This window comes from Eleutherodactylus coqui, chromosome 4 (assembly GCF_035609145.1).
Source record: "Eleutherodactylus coqui strain aEleCoq1 chromosome 4, aEleCoq1.hap1, whole genome shotgun sequence".
In the NCBI taxonomy this organism is placed as follows: Eukaryota; Metazoa; Chordata; class Amphibia; order Anura; family Eleutherodactylidae; genus Eleutherodactylus; species Eleutherodactylus coqui.
Genome location: NC_089840.1, coordinates 70,924,946 through 70,936,987, shown reverse-complemented (window position 1 = coordinate 70,936,987; position 12,042 = coordinate 70,924,946). Strand labels below are relative to the sequence as shown.

Here is a 12,042-nt window from a genome sequence, read left to right as displayed (position 1 = left end):
CAGCCCCCCCCATCGCAGCGACAGCCCCCCCGGCCTAGCGCTAGCTCCCCCGGCGCAGCGGCAGCCCCCCCCGGCCTAGCGACAGCCCCCCCCATCGCAGCGACAGCCCCCCCGGCCTAGCGCTAGCTCCCCCGGCGCAGCGGCAGCCTCCCCCGGCGCAGCGGCAGCCCCCCCCGGCGCAGCGACAGCCCCCCCCCCCCCCCCCCCCGACCCATCACTTACCTGGGAGGCTTCTCGGGGCTGCTGGGCTGGGCTGGGCTGGGCTGGTCTTCTCCGCTGGGCAGCTCCAGTTTCTGCACCTTCCTCTAACAGAGGATGGTGCAGAATGGCCGCTTCAGCGCGCTCCCGAGCAGTGACAGCTCGTCTGCGCATGCGCAGAAGAGCTGTAGCGGGGAGCACACTGAAGCGGCTCGTGCTGAAAGGAGAAGACCGGACTGCGCAAGCGCGTCTAAAAAAGCAAGCTGCCAGCGAATTTAGACGGAACCATGGAGACGAGGACGCTAGCAACGGAGCAGGTAAGTGGAATAACTTCTGTATGGCTCATATTTAATGCACGATGTATATTACAAAGTGCATTAATATGGCCATACGGAAGTGTATAACCCCACTTGGTTTCGCGAGACCACCCCTTTAAGCTAGTCCCTTATAGCCTTTAAAAATTAGGATAAAATGCATTTTTTGGCAAAGAACACACAAACAACTAAGTCATTGTTGAACTGTAGTCAAGATGGTGACAATCTAGAGTGAGTGATAAATACCTTTAATGAGATCTGCCAAGTGATTCTGCTCAACATTTTTCTTGGCATAATTATAACAGATGTCATCCACTTCCGTCGCAAGGAAATACCAGCCGTTCAGAGTGGCCCCTAGTAATGGATATATGCAGGATGCTCCGGTACCTGTGGACAACAGAACATTTCACATTCTATTTGTGTGGACCTACTGAGTGAATATAAAAATATCAATGAAAAAAAAAAAAAGACTTTGAAGTTTTAACAAAAGACAAAAGAACAAGAACCATAAAGCTATAAAAGTCAGAAAACAACAAAACTACATTCATACCAATTTTGCGTATACATTGGGAATATGCAGGTAGATCTGGAACCAAAATCCAAGGATTCAAAAACTAGCTTTACTTAGAACGGGTTATAAATAAGAAGAGCTGTTTAACCCTTCAATTTCGATGCTGGGTCTACCCATCTTATTCTTTATTTTATATTCAAATTCCTTATTTCATTTAAGAACTGAGACGGAACAAGAGGGAACTAGGGAGGGGTGGTGGGGGACAATAGACATAATATTAAAACAATTATATCATGATCATCAAGCAAAGGACATAAATACCAGCACTGGCATAGAATATCAAATAGGAGAAGTGTAAAGAATACTAACCATTCCGTAAAATGAAAGCATTGGGGTGGCTTATACCCCAGCCCCTGGAACCGCCCCAGGGTTTTCAAAAATTAACAAGGAATCTAGAAGTAGGTCAGGAAATAAAAAAGGAGAGCAGCACGAATAAGAAGGAAAGAGGGAAAAAAAAAACACTGACATGCAGCGAGGAATTCAGTTCTGAAGCAAATACGGAATTGTCAATTCTTTTGTCGTTTCCGCAGCGGCCACTATCCTCTCTATGGGGAGAGAGAGTCGCAGCGGAATGCCGATGACCGTTGGTTTTGAAGCTGCGGGTTTTCGGTGCTGGAATTCCGTCCCATGTGACCCCCCCAAGCCTTAGAGTACGGCTAGGCAATCAATCTAAATAATTTGACTAATTGCCATTCTGACGAAGCACAATGCCGACTTTCGTCACAATCAATATTTTGTCAAATCAATATTTTGACCTCATAGTTTTTGAATAAAGCTAAGCAAACCAGAAAGAAAAAATGATTTTTTTGGCAATTGTGTCATTAAAATTTTTTTTTGTACAGCACAAATGAATGAAGACTTGCACCCCAAAATGGATACCCCTGTTTGTCCTGTGTTTAGAAACATACGCATTGTGGCCCCAATCTGCTTACAGGACACATGGCTAAGCCCATAATGGACGGAACACCCACTGGTTTTCAGGGCAGAACTGAATAAATTCCAGGCCCCATCGCTCACTTATAGAGCCATCAAGCTGCCAAAACGATAGAGAACCCCCACAATTGACCACATTCTGAAAACTCGACCCCCTTAACGAATTCATCTAGGCGTATACTGATCATTCTGACCCCACAGTTTTTTGCAAAAATTATTATAAATTATATGTGAAAAATAAATAAAATTAAATGTTTTTCATTAATGTCACTATCATAACAGTTTCTGAGTTTCAAGCAGAGAAAATTGGAGCGACGCACCCCAAATTTTATAGCACTGGTTCTTTTGTGTTTGGCAATACCCCCATTGTAGCCCCTATTTACTTATAGGACACATGGCTTGGCCTATGATGGAGGGACCACCCATTGGATTTCAGGGCATAACTGAATAAATTCCAGGCCTTGTTGCACACTCGTACAGAAAAAAAAATTGACTCTCTAAAAATAATCCCTCCCTTAGGGTTAACTACGAACGCTTAGCGATGACGTGGATACCTGCAGCCCATACGCAATGTATAAAAAAAACATGCTGCGTTCTGTTTTAAGTAATTCCGAATGGCTAATGTGAGCAGAATTGTGTAATCCAGTGCATTTGATTGATCTGCGAATTACCGCGGATGAAACGCATCCAGTCCTGTGAGACTGGCCTAAGGTAGATCGCTACCCTTTTATACAATTTGCTAATGGTTCACCACGGCCCCCGGTTTTTGCTCTGGGCCCTCGGGTACCTTTGGATTTTAAATTTCTCAGGCCCTCCTTCACTTCTTCGCTGGCGGCCACCATTTTGCTGATGGGCACATGTGCAGAAGCCAGGGAAGGACCGTGGATAAAGATCCCAGCGTGGGCAACGCCAGAGGGTTTAGGTAAGTGGATCTTTAAAGGGGTTGTCCCGCGCCGAAACGTTTTTTTTTTTTTTCAATAGCCCCCCCGTTCGGCGCGAGACAAACCCGATGCAGGGATTAAAACAAAAAAACCGGATAGTGCTTACCTGAATCCCCGCGCTCCGGTGACTTCTTACTTACCTTGTGAAGATGGCCGCCGGGATCTTCACCCTCGGTGGACCGCAGGTCTTCTGTGCGGTCCATTGCCGATTCCAGCCTCCTGATTGGCTGGAATCGGCACGTGACGGGGCGGAGCTACGAGGAGCCGCTCTCCGGCACGAGCGGCCCCATTTAGAAAAGAAGAAGACCGGACTGCGCAAGCGCGTCTAATCGGGCGATTAGACGCTGAAAATTAGACGGCACCATGGAGACGAGGACGCTAGCAACGGAACAGGTAAGTGAATAACTTCTGTTTGGCTCATATTTAATGCACGATGTATATTACAAAGTGCATTAATATGGCCATACAGAAGTGTATACCCCCACTTTGTTTCGCGGGACAACCCCTTTAACTGTTTTTCTTTTTTTTAACCTTTACATGATTGCCGTTATCCGTTTGATAACGGCAATCACGTGACCAGGGAACGCATACAGCAGCCCCCCGTCGGGGGGTAGCCAGGAAAAGGGAGATTTTAAATTTCCCAGGCAATTCACAACTTCTGCACATGCGTCCGCCATTTTGTCGAGGGGCACATGTGCAGAAGCTGGAGAAAGGTCCATAGATAAAGATCCCATTGGGAGACAAATCCAGGAGAACGTAGGTAAGTAATTTCATCTAACTTCATGGATACGATCCATGAGGGTAGAAGAAACTTTAATGTTTTTTTTCAAACTTTTTTTTAACTTTACATACACATGGATATCGCGGCCCCCCGGTGACATCATCCTGCTCTGGGCTAGGTGTGACATGTCCCATGGCGTGAAAGCACATATGGGTGGTCACTAATGGGTTAAGGAGAAATAAAACAAAGTGTAAATTTTAATAGTAATTAGAAGTTGAGAAAACCACAAAGATCCTGTTGGTACTTCCTCTGAGGGCCAAAATTGAAATATTGTCTTCCAAGCAGCATAAAAAGCTCTACTGGTACCTAATTTCATATCCATGTCTGAAATAATGGAAACTATACAACCTAATATACACATCTGGATATTAGAAGTTGATTAAATATGTCTCACTAATTGTTAACACAATTAAGCTCAATAACATATGGGCATGCTGCAGTTCCAAAGCAAAAAATGGTGTGTGTGTACCGGTATGAGCGTTACATTTTACGCTGTAGCAAGGGGGGTACTCTTACAATAATTGTGAAAATATGTATGGAATAACGGTAGAGATATGTGGCATATTGGCAACAATATTATGCCATTCATTGCCCGAGACTGGGTAATGGTATGTCAGGCATTTCTGACGGTAGGATTAGCACTGCAGACTGTCATTATCATAAAAAATACTGGAAAGGTCGACGAAAGACTCACGGAGGTTTTAAATGCATATGTGGACATATTTATTTATAAAAACACAAGGAAAATTTTATAAAAATTTTTGCGCAATGCCAACTGTCCCATGTACTGACATCTTTGCAGCATGCGCGCTGTCAATCGGTGCTGGGTTCGATGATTGTCTTCTACCTGCCACTGCAGAAGGCCCCATTGGCGTCATCTGTCAGAAATCCCTTAGTGGGCTCAGTGTATAAGGTGCCCTTCTTCACAACTGCTACAACATCTCCTGTGGTGTATGGACTGATTGGCTGACAAGGAGGTGTGTTCCCTAGCCTGCCAATCAGCCATAATTGCAGTGGATTGGTCCCAGGTCCGCCTCTACATGGGCGCCAGTTATTGTCCTCCCTGAGGTGGTGAAGTCACAGTTTCCTATCAGCTAGGTACATGTGGTTATTTACCTGTAGCTTAAACAGTGTTATCCTATAGTCCTTTCCTTCTGTATTTAACCTTCTTCTCTGCCTTCCATCCAGGGACAGATTAGGCCCCCTGGATTCCTGACGTGGGGTTACCCCTATTCGAGCGATTGCCCTGCTTAAAATTTGTGTTAACTACGTTTTGGTATTATGATTAGAGATGAGTGAGTATACTCACTAAGGCACATTACTCGAGCGAGTAGTGCCTTAGCCGAGTATCTCCCCGCTCGTCTCTAAAGATTCGGGGGGCCGGCGGGGGGCGGGGAGCGGTGGGGGAGAGCGGGGAGATCTCTCCCTCTCTCCCCACCGCAACTCACCTGTCACCGACGCCGGCCCCTGAATCTTTAGAGACGAGCGGGGAGATACTCGGCTAAGGCACTACTCGCTCGAGTAATGTGCCTTAGCCAGTATACTCGGTCATCTCGAATTATGACACATTATCTAAATTGATCCTTTGAGGATTTAAATTACGCCTTGTTTTGTTTGTGTCGTCCATGAGGGGCGCCATACTTGCACCCTCCAAAAATGTAACAAAAATAAAATGGAAGAAGCAAAACATCTTTCAAAGCAGAAAAACCTGATATAGTATAATTAGCACAGTAAGCAAATATGAACTATTAAATATAAAAGTGGTTACATTATTTTTATTCGGTCATATTGATAGAACCTTCAGAATTCTGAAGACAATATATTGGGTATTTGCTTTGATAACATTTGCACCTTCATCATATTCTGCAGCAGAAAAGGGAATTGAAAAAATACCGTTCAAACTGGAAGTTTAACACGGACTACGGAGCTATAGCCGTTACAGCAGTGTCATTTTTCAGAAGACATACAGACAAAGGAAGAGACGACCTTCCAGGATTTCCCTTCTAGAAAGAAGGAAACAGCATGGAGAAAAGCTGCTCACTACGCTCCATTAATCTGCCTTCACGCTGACTGTGCTACAGATAACCCGGCTCCGCTAACTCTCTCTTAATCAACACATTTACTAATTTAACATCTGATTAATATGTAACTTCGTTAAAACTTTTTGGACAAGAAAAAACAAAACTTATATTGCCGAACGTAATAAGTAATGAAATGTATTAACTCTCAGAAAATAAAATGATGTTCCCACAATTAATGAGGGAGAAAAAAATCAATAGACAGCAGGGAGTTTGGGCTGAAAATAATAATAAACGAGTCTATGGGAAGCGAAAAGCAGCAGCAGATACGTCCTTGGAAGGCCCAGGAAGAGATCTCATTAGTTAATACGGCTCTGTATGATTAGGGCGGCTCCTTGAGAAAGATGAAGCAAAGTCCACATTTCAATTCCTAATTTGCAGAAACATTAAACATAAAGCTTAACTACAGTGCAGCTCCGTTAGCGGACATGTGCCGCCTCAACCATCATGTCTTCTGACACATGTCACAAGAGCCATGAGCCAAGACCACCACAGATCGCCAGCAGGAAGGGGTGAGACGCTCTGGCATGGCGCCAATAGACGTTGATAGTGATCCCAATTAAGAAAAAGAGGGGACTGAAATGTCCATCAACTTCATTCATAGAAATAGCAACAAGACCAGAATAATGAAGCATGCATGAACCCCGAAGCTGACCGACATCTAAGGGGCACCTCGCTTTCCAACAGATCCAGTCCTTCAGTTCCAGCAATTGTTCGCAGTCTATCTAAACAGACACCAATGACAGAAATATTTAAAGCGACCCTCCGATTTCAGGACAAAATTCTGTCCCAGGGCCAGAGGAGGGTATATTACCTGCAGTTGTCCTTCCTTAGGGTCTCTCCAATCTGCCGATTCCAGGTTCTCTTGTCAGGCATCCAAGATGGCCAACGTAATCTTCAGACTACCTAATCTCCACAGTGCATTGGTAGTGTAAGACTGTCAATACACTATACCTGTTCTCTGATTGGGCAGTGCTGCTCACATGGCCAATCAGAGAGCAGGGCACAAGGTGCATTCAGTAGTTAAAAAATTGCTGCAGCCATCTTGGAAGGGTAAAAACAGGGCCAGAAACTCACGGATTGGAGAACGACTGCAGGCAATACTCCCCTACTGACCCCGGACAGAATTTTTTATGTTTATAGAACTAAATTTCCTGTTTGATGCTTTATAAACTCTACAATTGTGGTGTCTATTCAGATATCAAGTAAGAAAATAGCTGTGAAAGAATAGCATAAAGACTTAGACCCTATTTACACTAACAGATGATCGCTCAAATGCCAGTTTCAGTGACAGTTTTGAGCGATCATCTTTGCATAGTCTATAGTAGAAAAGAAGCTACTTAAGAGCTATGCAGGCGGAGAGGGCTATCGCTCAGCGAACAATACAGCTGTTTTGCATAAGCAGACAGCTGTATTGTTCCCCATGAATACAGCTCCTGTCCTGCTGTGAACTACCAGTGGGACACAAGCTGAAAGAATCTTATCAGCGCTGCCGACTGTGATAATAGGCTGCACCGCTGATAAGAGTTCATTGTTCAATTCAAGAAAACTAGAATTGTGCGAGGAAAAAATTGTGCCCGAAAACTGCACAATGTCCGTGCATTTTGACCCAACGATTCTCGCTCAAAAGGCGGCTTTGAGCAAACTTTGAGCGAGAATCATTGTGTCTAAATGGGCCTTTAGCAATTACAGGAAGTTTCTATAGTGCTCACTAGCATTGGATCATCATTAGGACTTCTACATGCAAGTGATTTTCAGGACAGAGCACTGACCGTATTTGTAAATGACTGCACAAAGCCTTTACAGACAATGGGACTATACAGATGTGTGCGTTTTACAGCGACTGTAAAAAAAAAAAAAAACACAACATGTTATATTCTGGTCCAAATTCTCAGATGACTTTTTCAAGAAAATGGGTGCGCCAAACACCGGAGCACACACAGATGATTTTTGTGAGCACTCCGTTTAAAAAAAAAAAAACAGATGACACACATGGATGTAAAAAAAAAAAAAAGGGGGACACACGCAACACATACAGATGTTACATGGTCATACGCGCATTAAAATTGGTCCGTTTTTCGAAGCACTGAAATCAGACATGCTGGTGTGAGTACGGCCTTAGTCTGAACAAGTTCTTCTATTGATTTGGTGGAACTATAGCAGCAAACTAAATAACTAAGGGTGGTTTCACATCTGCGCTCGGGTTTCTGCTTTCCTGCTCCGTTCAGGGTAAAGGAAAGGGGAATCCCTGCGACTGAATGGTTCAGTCTCTGGATGGAACCAAACTGTGTCGGATGGACCCCAATGACTATAATGGGGTCCGCTCACTTTCAGCCCAATTTTTGGACAGAAGAAAAAGCGCGGCATGTAGCGCTTTTTCTTCTGGTATTCACAGACGCTCCTGAAACGGATCCTCCGCCTGGAGGTTCCGAACCAAATGTGCAACCGGCCTGACACCTAATAACCTTCAAAAATCCTGTAAAAAGTGGTTATATATAATAAAATATATTCACATCCAAGCAGTTATTGTGTCAGTACTAAATCTATGCAAACTGTTGCCTGTACAATTAATTATTAGTATGCTTAAGGCATGCATATAAAAAAAATCAATTATCAGCCCACTTGTGTTCAAGGGGTTTATAATTCAACTATTTTCGGTGTAATTACACATGACTGACAGACTGAATGAAGCCCGCGCGCCGCATAGAACTAAGTGTTTCTATAGATTAATCCTGTGTTGCCTGGTCCTGAGCGCTGTACAAGGAGAGGCTGTCTGCGGCTGAGGATAGCCCTGCTTGGCTGCTCACCTGCTGCAGCGCTAATCAAAGCCACAGAGTTAAAAGTTAATCTCCATTGCTGGGGCATCGTTGCCGCATTTTCACAATTTTTAACAAGAGATGATTACAAGATGCAAGACGTTTACTAAAAGCACATCCTTAATTGATAAAACTACCCCGTGTTTTGGATCATCAATTGAAAAATACTCCGGGAGGATAATCAATAGAGCTGAACAATGTATATCTGAATTTAGCAAAAATGGGGCAGAATTTTGTTGCCACTTACTAGACAGGTTAGCTACTTTATTTCCTTCTTCGGGCCACCTTGCCAAATAAACCTGACACCGTTTACTTCTCCTAACTCCCGTCCCGTCCCCTCCCATTGCAAACAGCCGGCAGGGGGCGCATAGGAGGAGGGAAAGGGGTGGGAGTTTAGCAGACACACTTCTCCGGCAGCTGCCATAGGCTCCCATAGGACTCTATGGCAGCCGCCGTATTCCGGCCAGAACATAATTCCTGAACTATCTTTCCTGGCTGGCGTAAACCAATGCATCAGATGGGCAGCGTATATTGGCCGGCCGTGAAAGCGTGGCTCATATACACTCATGTGAATGAAGCCTAAGGATTTGTTTTCTCGTGCAACTTTCCTGTGTTGCAAGATGCATAAAACTTGCACGGTAATAGAACCAATTATTTGCATGGGTATACTTACTGGGGCAACTTCTGTCGCAAAAAAAAAAAAATCACAGAATATGCTATTTCTCTGTGATTCTGCAGAACATTTGCCTATTATTTCCTATGAGTGAATAAAGAAGGAGGAAAAAAAAAAACATTGCATCGCTTTTGCACGTATAGACACCATTTTTATGCAAATGTGAGGCGATTTTTACATTTTTGCTATTGAAACAACAGTCTTTTTGCGTAACAAGTGAATAGAACCCATATATGGATTGAATAAGAACAGAAAATATACGCATGTGAATGGACCGTAGGTCATGAACCTGTGTCAGCTTGACATGATCAAAACACATTTTGAAGCATACCTAAAAAGTGAAGAACTCCCATGCTATCTGATAACGGACATGGAAACACAACTGTACGCTAGGTGGCACAATTGTCAAGACAACTGTATAGTGACTGCTATTGTATTCTAATTAAAAGGACCTGTGCACAACATTCGTTGGGTGTTGTATGGCGGCCATGACAAGTGTACCACCCAGCGAGCAGTAGTATCTCTCCATGCCCAATATCAGATGGGACAGGAGCGCTGCAGTGAGGGTATACCTTAACGGTCTGTTCCATCTTGTCATTAATTTGCCATGGAAGTGATTGATGGAAATCCCTTTACCTCCAATGGCGGCAATCCGCTCTGTATACACTTTCCAATCTGCGTGCAGGAAAGAAATAACAGGTCACTTCTTGACGACACAGCGTCTGTGTCGGGAATTCCGCGTATAGATTTCCCATTGAAAAGGACAGAACCTACACAAAAAAAATCCCCATCCGGATTCCTTCTCTAAACCGATAGCCTAACCTTTGTGCATGCTCACATAACATAATAAACCCAGGAAATATGTCAGAATGTTACATAATCTGTAGCAAAAAATCTATTATCCAGTCTTGGATCTCTAACATGGATTTGCATTTGCAGACGATGCGGATCTACATACATATTATTACCCCATATTAGAGTTAAAGCTCTCTCCCTGTATACAAATGGGGAAAGTGTTATCAGTCTGGGGCGAGGAAAAACCCGCCTCCATGCCTCGGAGCTCGTCTACAAGTCAAACTTTATGAACCTGGTGACAGAATCCCTTTAATTGAACTAGCGGTAATTGTGTTGCAGCCTGCATTCGATAAAGGAGCCTTAGAAAAGTACTGTAGATGCTACAATGTAATTAGTTGCTACAGGCAACTGCTTTATTTTTTGTCTGCATTGGATCTCAAATTTTTCTACATTCACCGACAAAGTGACAATTTTAAAAATAGCAATACTATTACATTTCTCTCATGAGTAAAATATTATAAATTATTCACCAAATGCTTTCCAATTGCATGATGCTGTATTATAAGGGGAAACGTGTGCCCCAGTTACATTTGTGATGTGGTCAGGAGAGGACGGAGGGGGGGAGCAGCCGTCTGTAAGCTGTAGTACCCCCATCAAGTCTCATCACACATTGACATTCGGTTTAATTTCTATCCTGCAAGGAATAGCTGTGGGAAGCAGCGGGCAAGGAGCCAAATGAAGTAGACAAGCAGGAGAAGGAAGGAATCTGATGCCAGATGGATTATGTGGAGACTTCAGCCATGAAACAAAAATAAGAAGTATCACGGGGGAATCTAATGCACCAAATTCCGAGGAAAGAGGAGTAAATTGATCTAAATCAAAAAGCAGGAACAAATGTAACAGCCAAGGTGTAAAAGCAAGATAGAAACACAAAGTGAAGCAGAAATGTGACAATGTAGCTACCTCTATAATGGGGACCACTCGAAGTCAAGACACAAAAGGAGTGTACTGCCATTTCTCTGTTATGATCAATACTAGAAAGGCTACAAAGAAGGTAATTTCAGATATTCTTTAATAAGCACTAACATTATATTGGCATCAATATAGGCAGTACTACTGTGGGGAGGGGTGATACTTATATGTGTTTATCTATAATACTTCCACATAGACACTAACATGGACATCTACAGAAGTATTTCTAGGACCGCCTCTCCTTTTGGAATTTTATGGGGAGATGAATGATTGTGAACAGAAGTGAATGATAATGCACAAGAAGGAGATCATTATATATTATTGGTTAGCTGGAATTAATATGTTGTACTACGTTTCAGGCTGCAGTCTATTTTCCTTGATTCATTTTCAGACCCTCTGATATGCAGTTTAGAACCTGTTTCTAGTTTCAAACCTAGCTCATATTGGCGTCTTCCTCCCAGTAATACACTCCGGATGGGAGGTCTCCGTGTCCAGGATGCTTCTACCATCACTAGCTTTCATATATCAGCACAGCTTCATCCCTTCTATAACCCATGGTGTCGACAGACACTGATGCTGGATAGTATGTGAATTTATATTCCTTCCCTTTTGCTGTGGAAGCTTTCCTTTCTCTACACAGCCTATGTGATTCACTCCAATTCTGAGTGCGTGCATTTGTTTTCCTCCCTATCAACACTATAAAGAGTACAGCTGTTGTGATCTGCCACCCCTGATAACTTGGATGCTTTTCCCCTCTCCACTCTGACTGCTAGGACAAGCTCTTACCTCTCCCAGCTGCTAACAGTAACACTGCATGAAGAGTTTTCCCAAATCACTACATAATATTGTTATATGTGCCCAGTTACTTTTACAATCTTCTTTGAAGGTTTCCTGCTTAGTATTACACTGAGCGCTGTCATTAGTTGCAGAAGCTTCTTTGGAGACGGCTCAGGCTGACTGCGCCTGTAAA

General features: G+C 43.5%; 1 protein-coding gene across 1 annotated transcript in view; it reads right to left on the bottom strand.

The window, feature by feature from the left end:
• Positions 1-12,042, bottom strand: part of METTL16 (methyltransferase 16, RNA N6-adenosine) — an 80,228-nt gene that overhangs the window by 56,144 nt on the left and 12,042 nt on the right. The window contains exon 4 of the mRNA XM_066599630.1: positions 759-899. Within this exon, the coding sequence (XP_066455727.1) occupies positions 759-899 (141 nt within the window). The remainder of the gene's footprint in view (positions 1-758; positions 900-12,042) is intronic.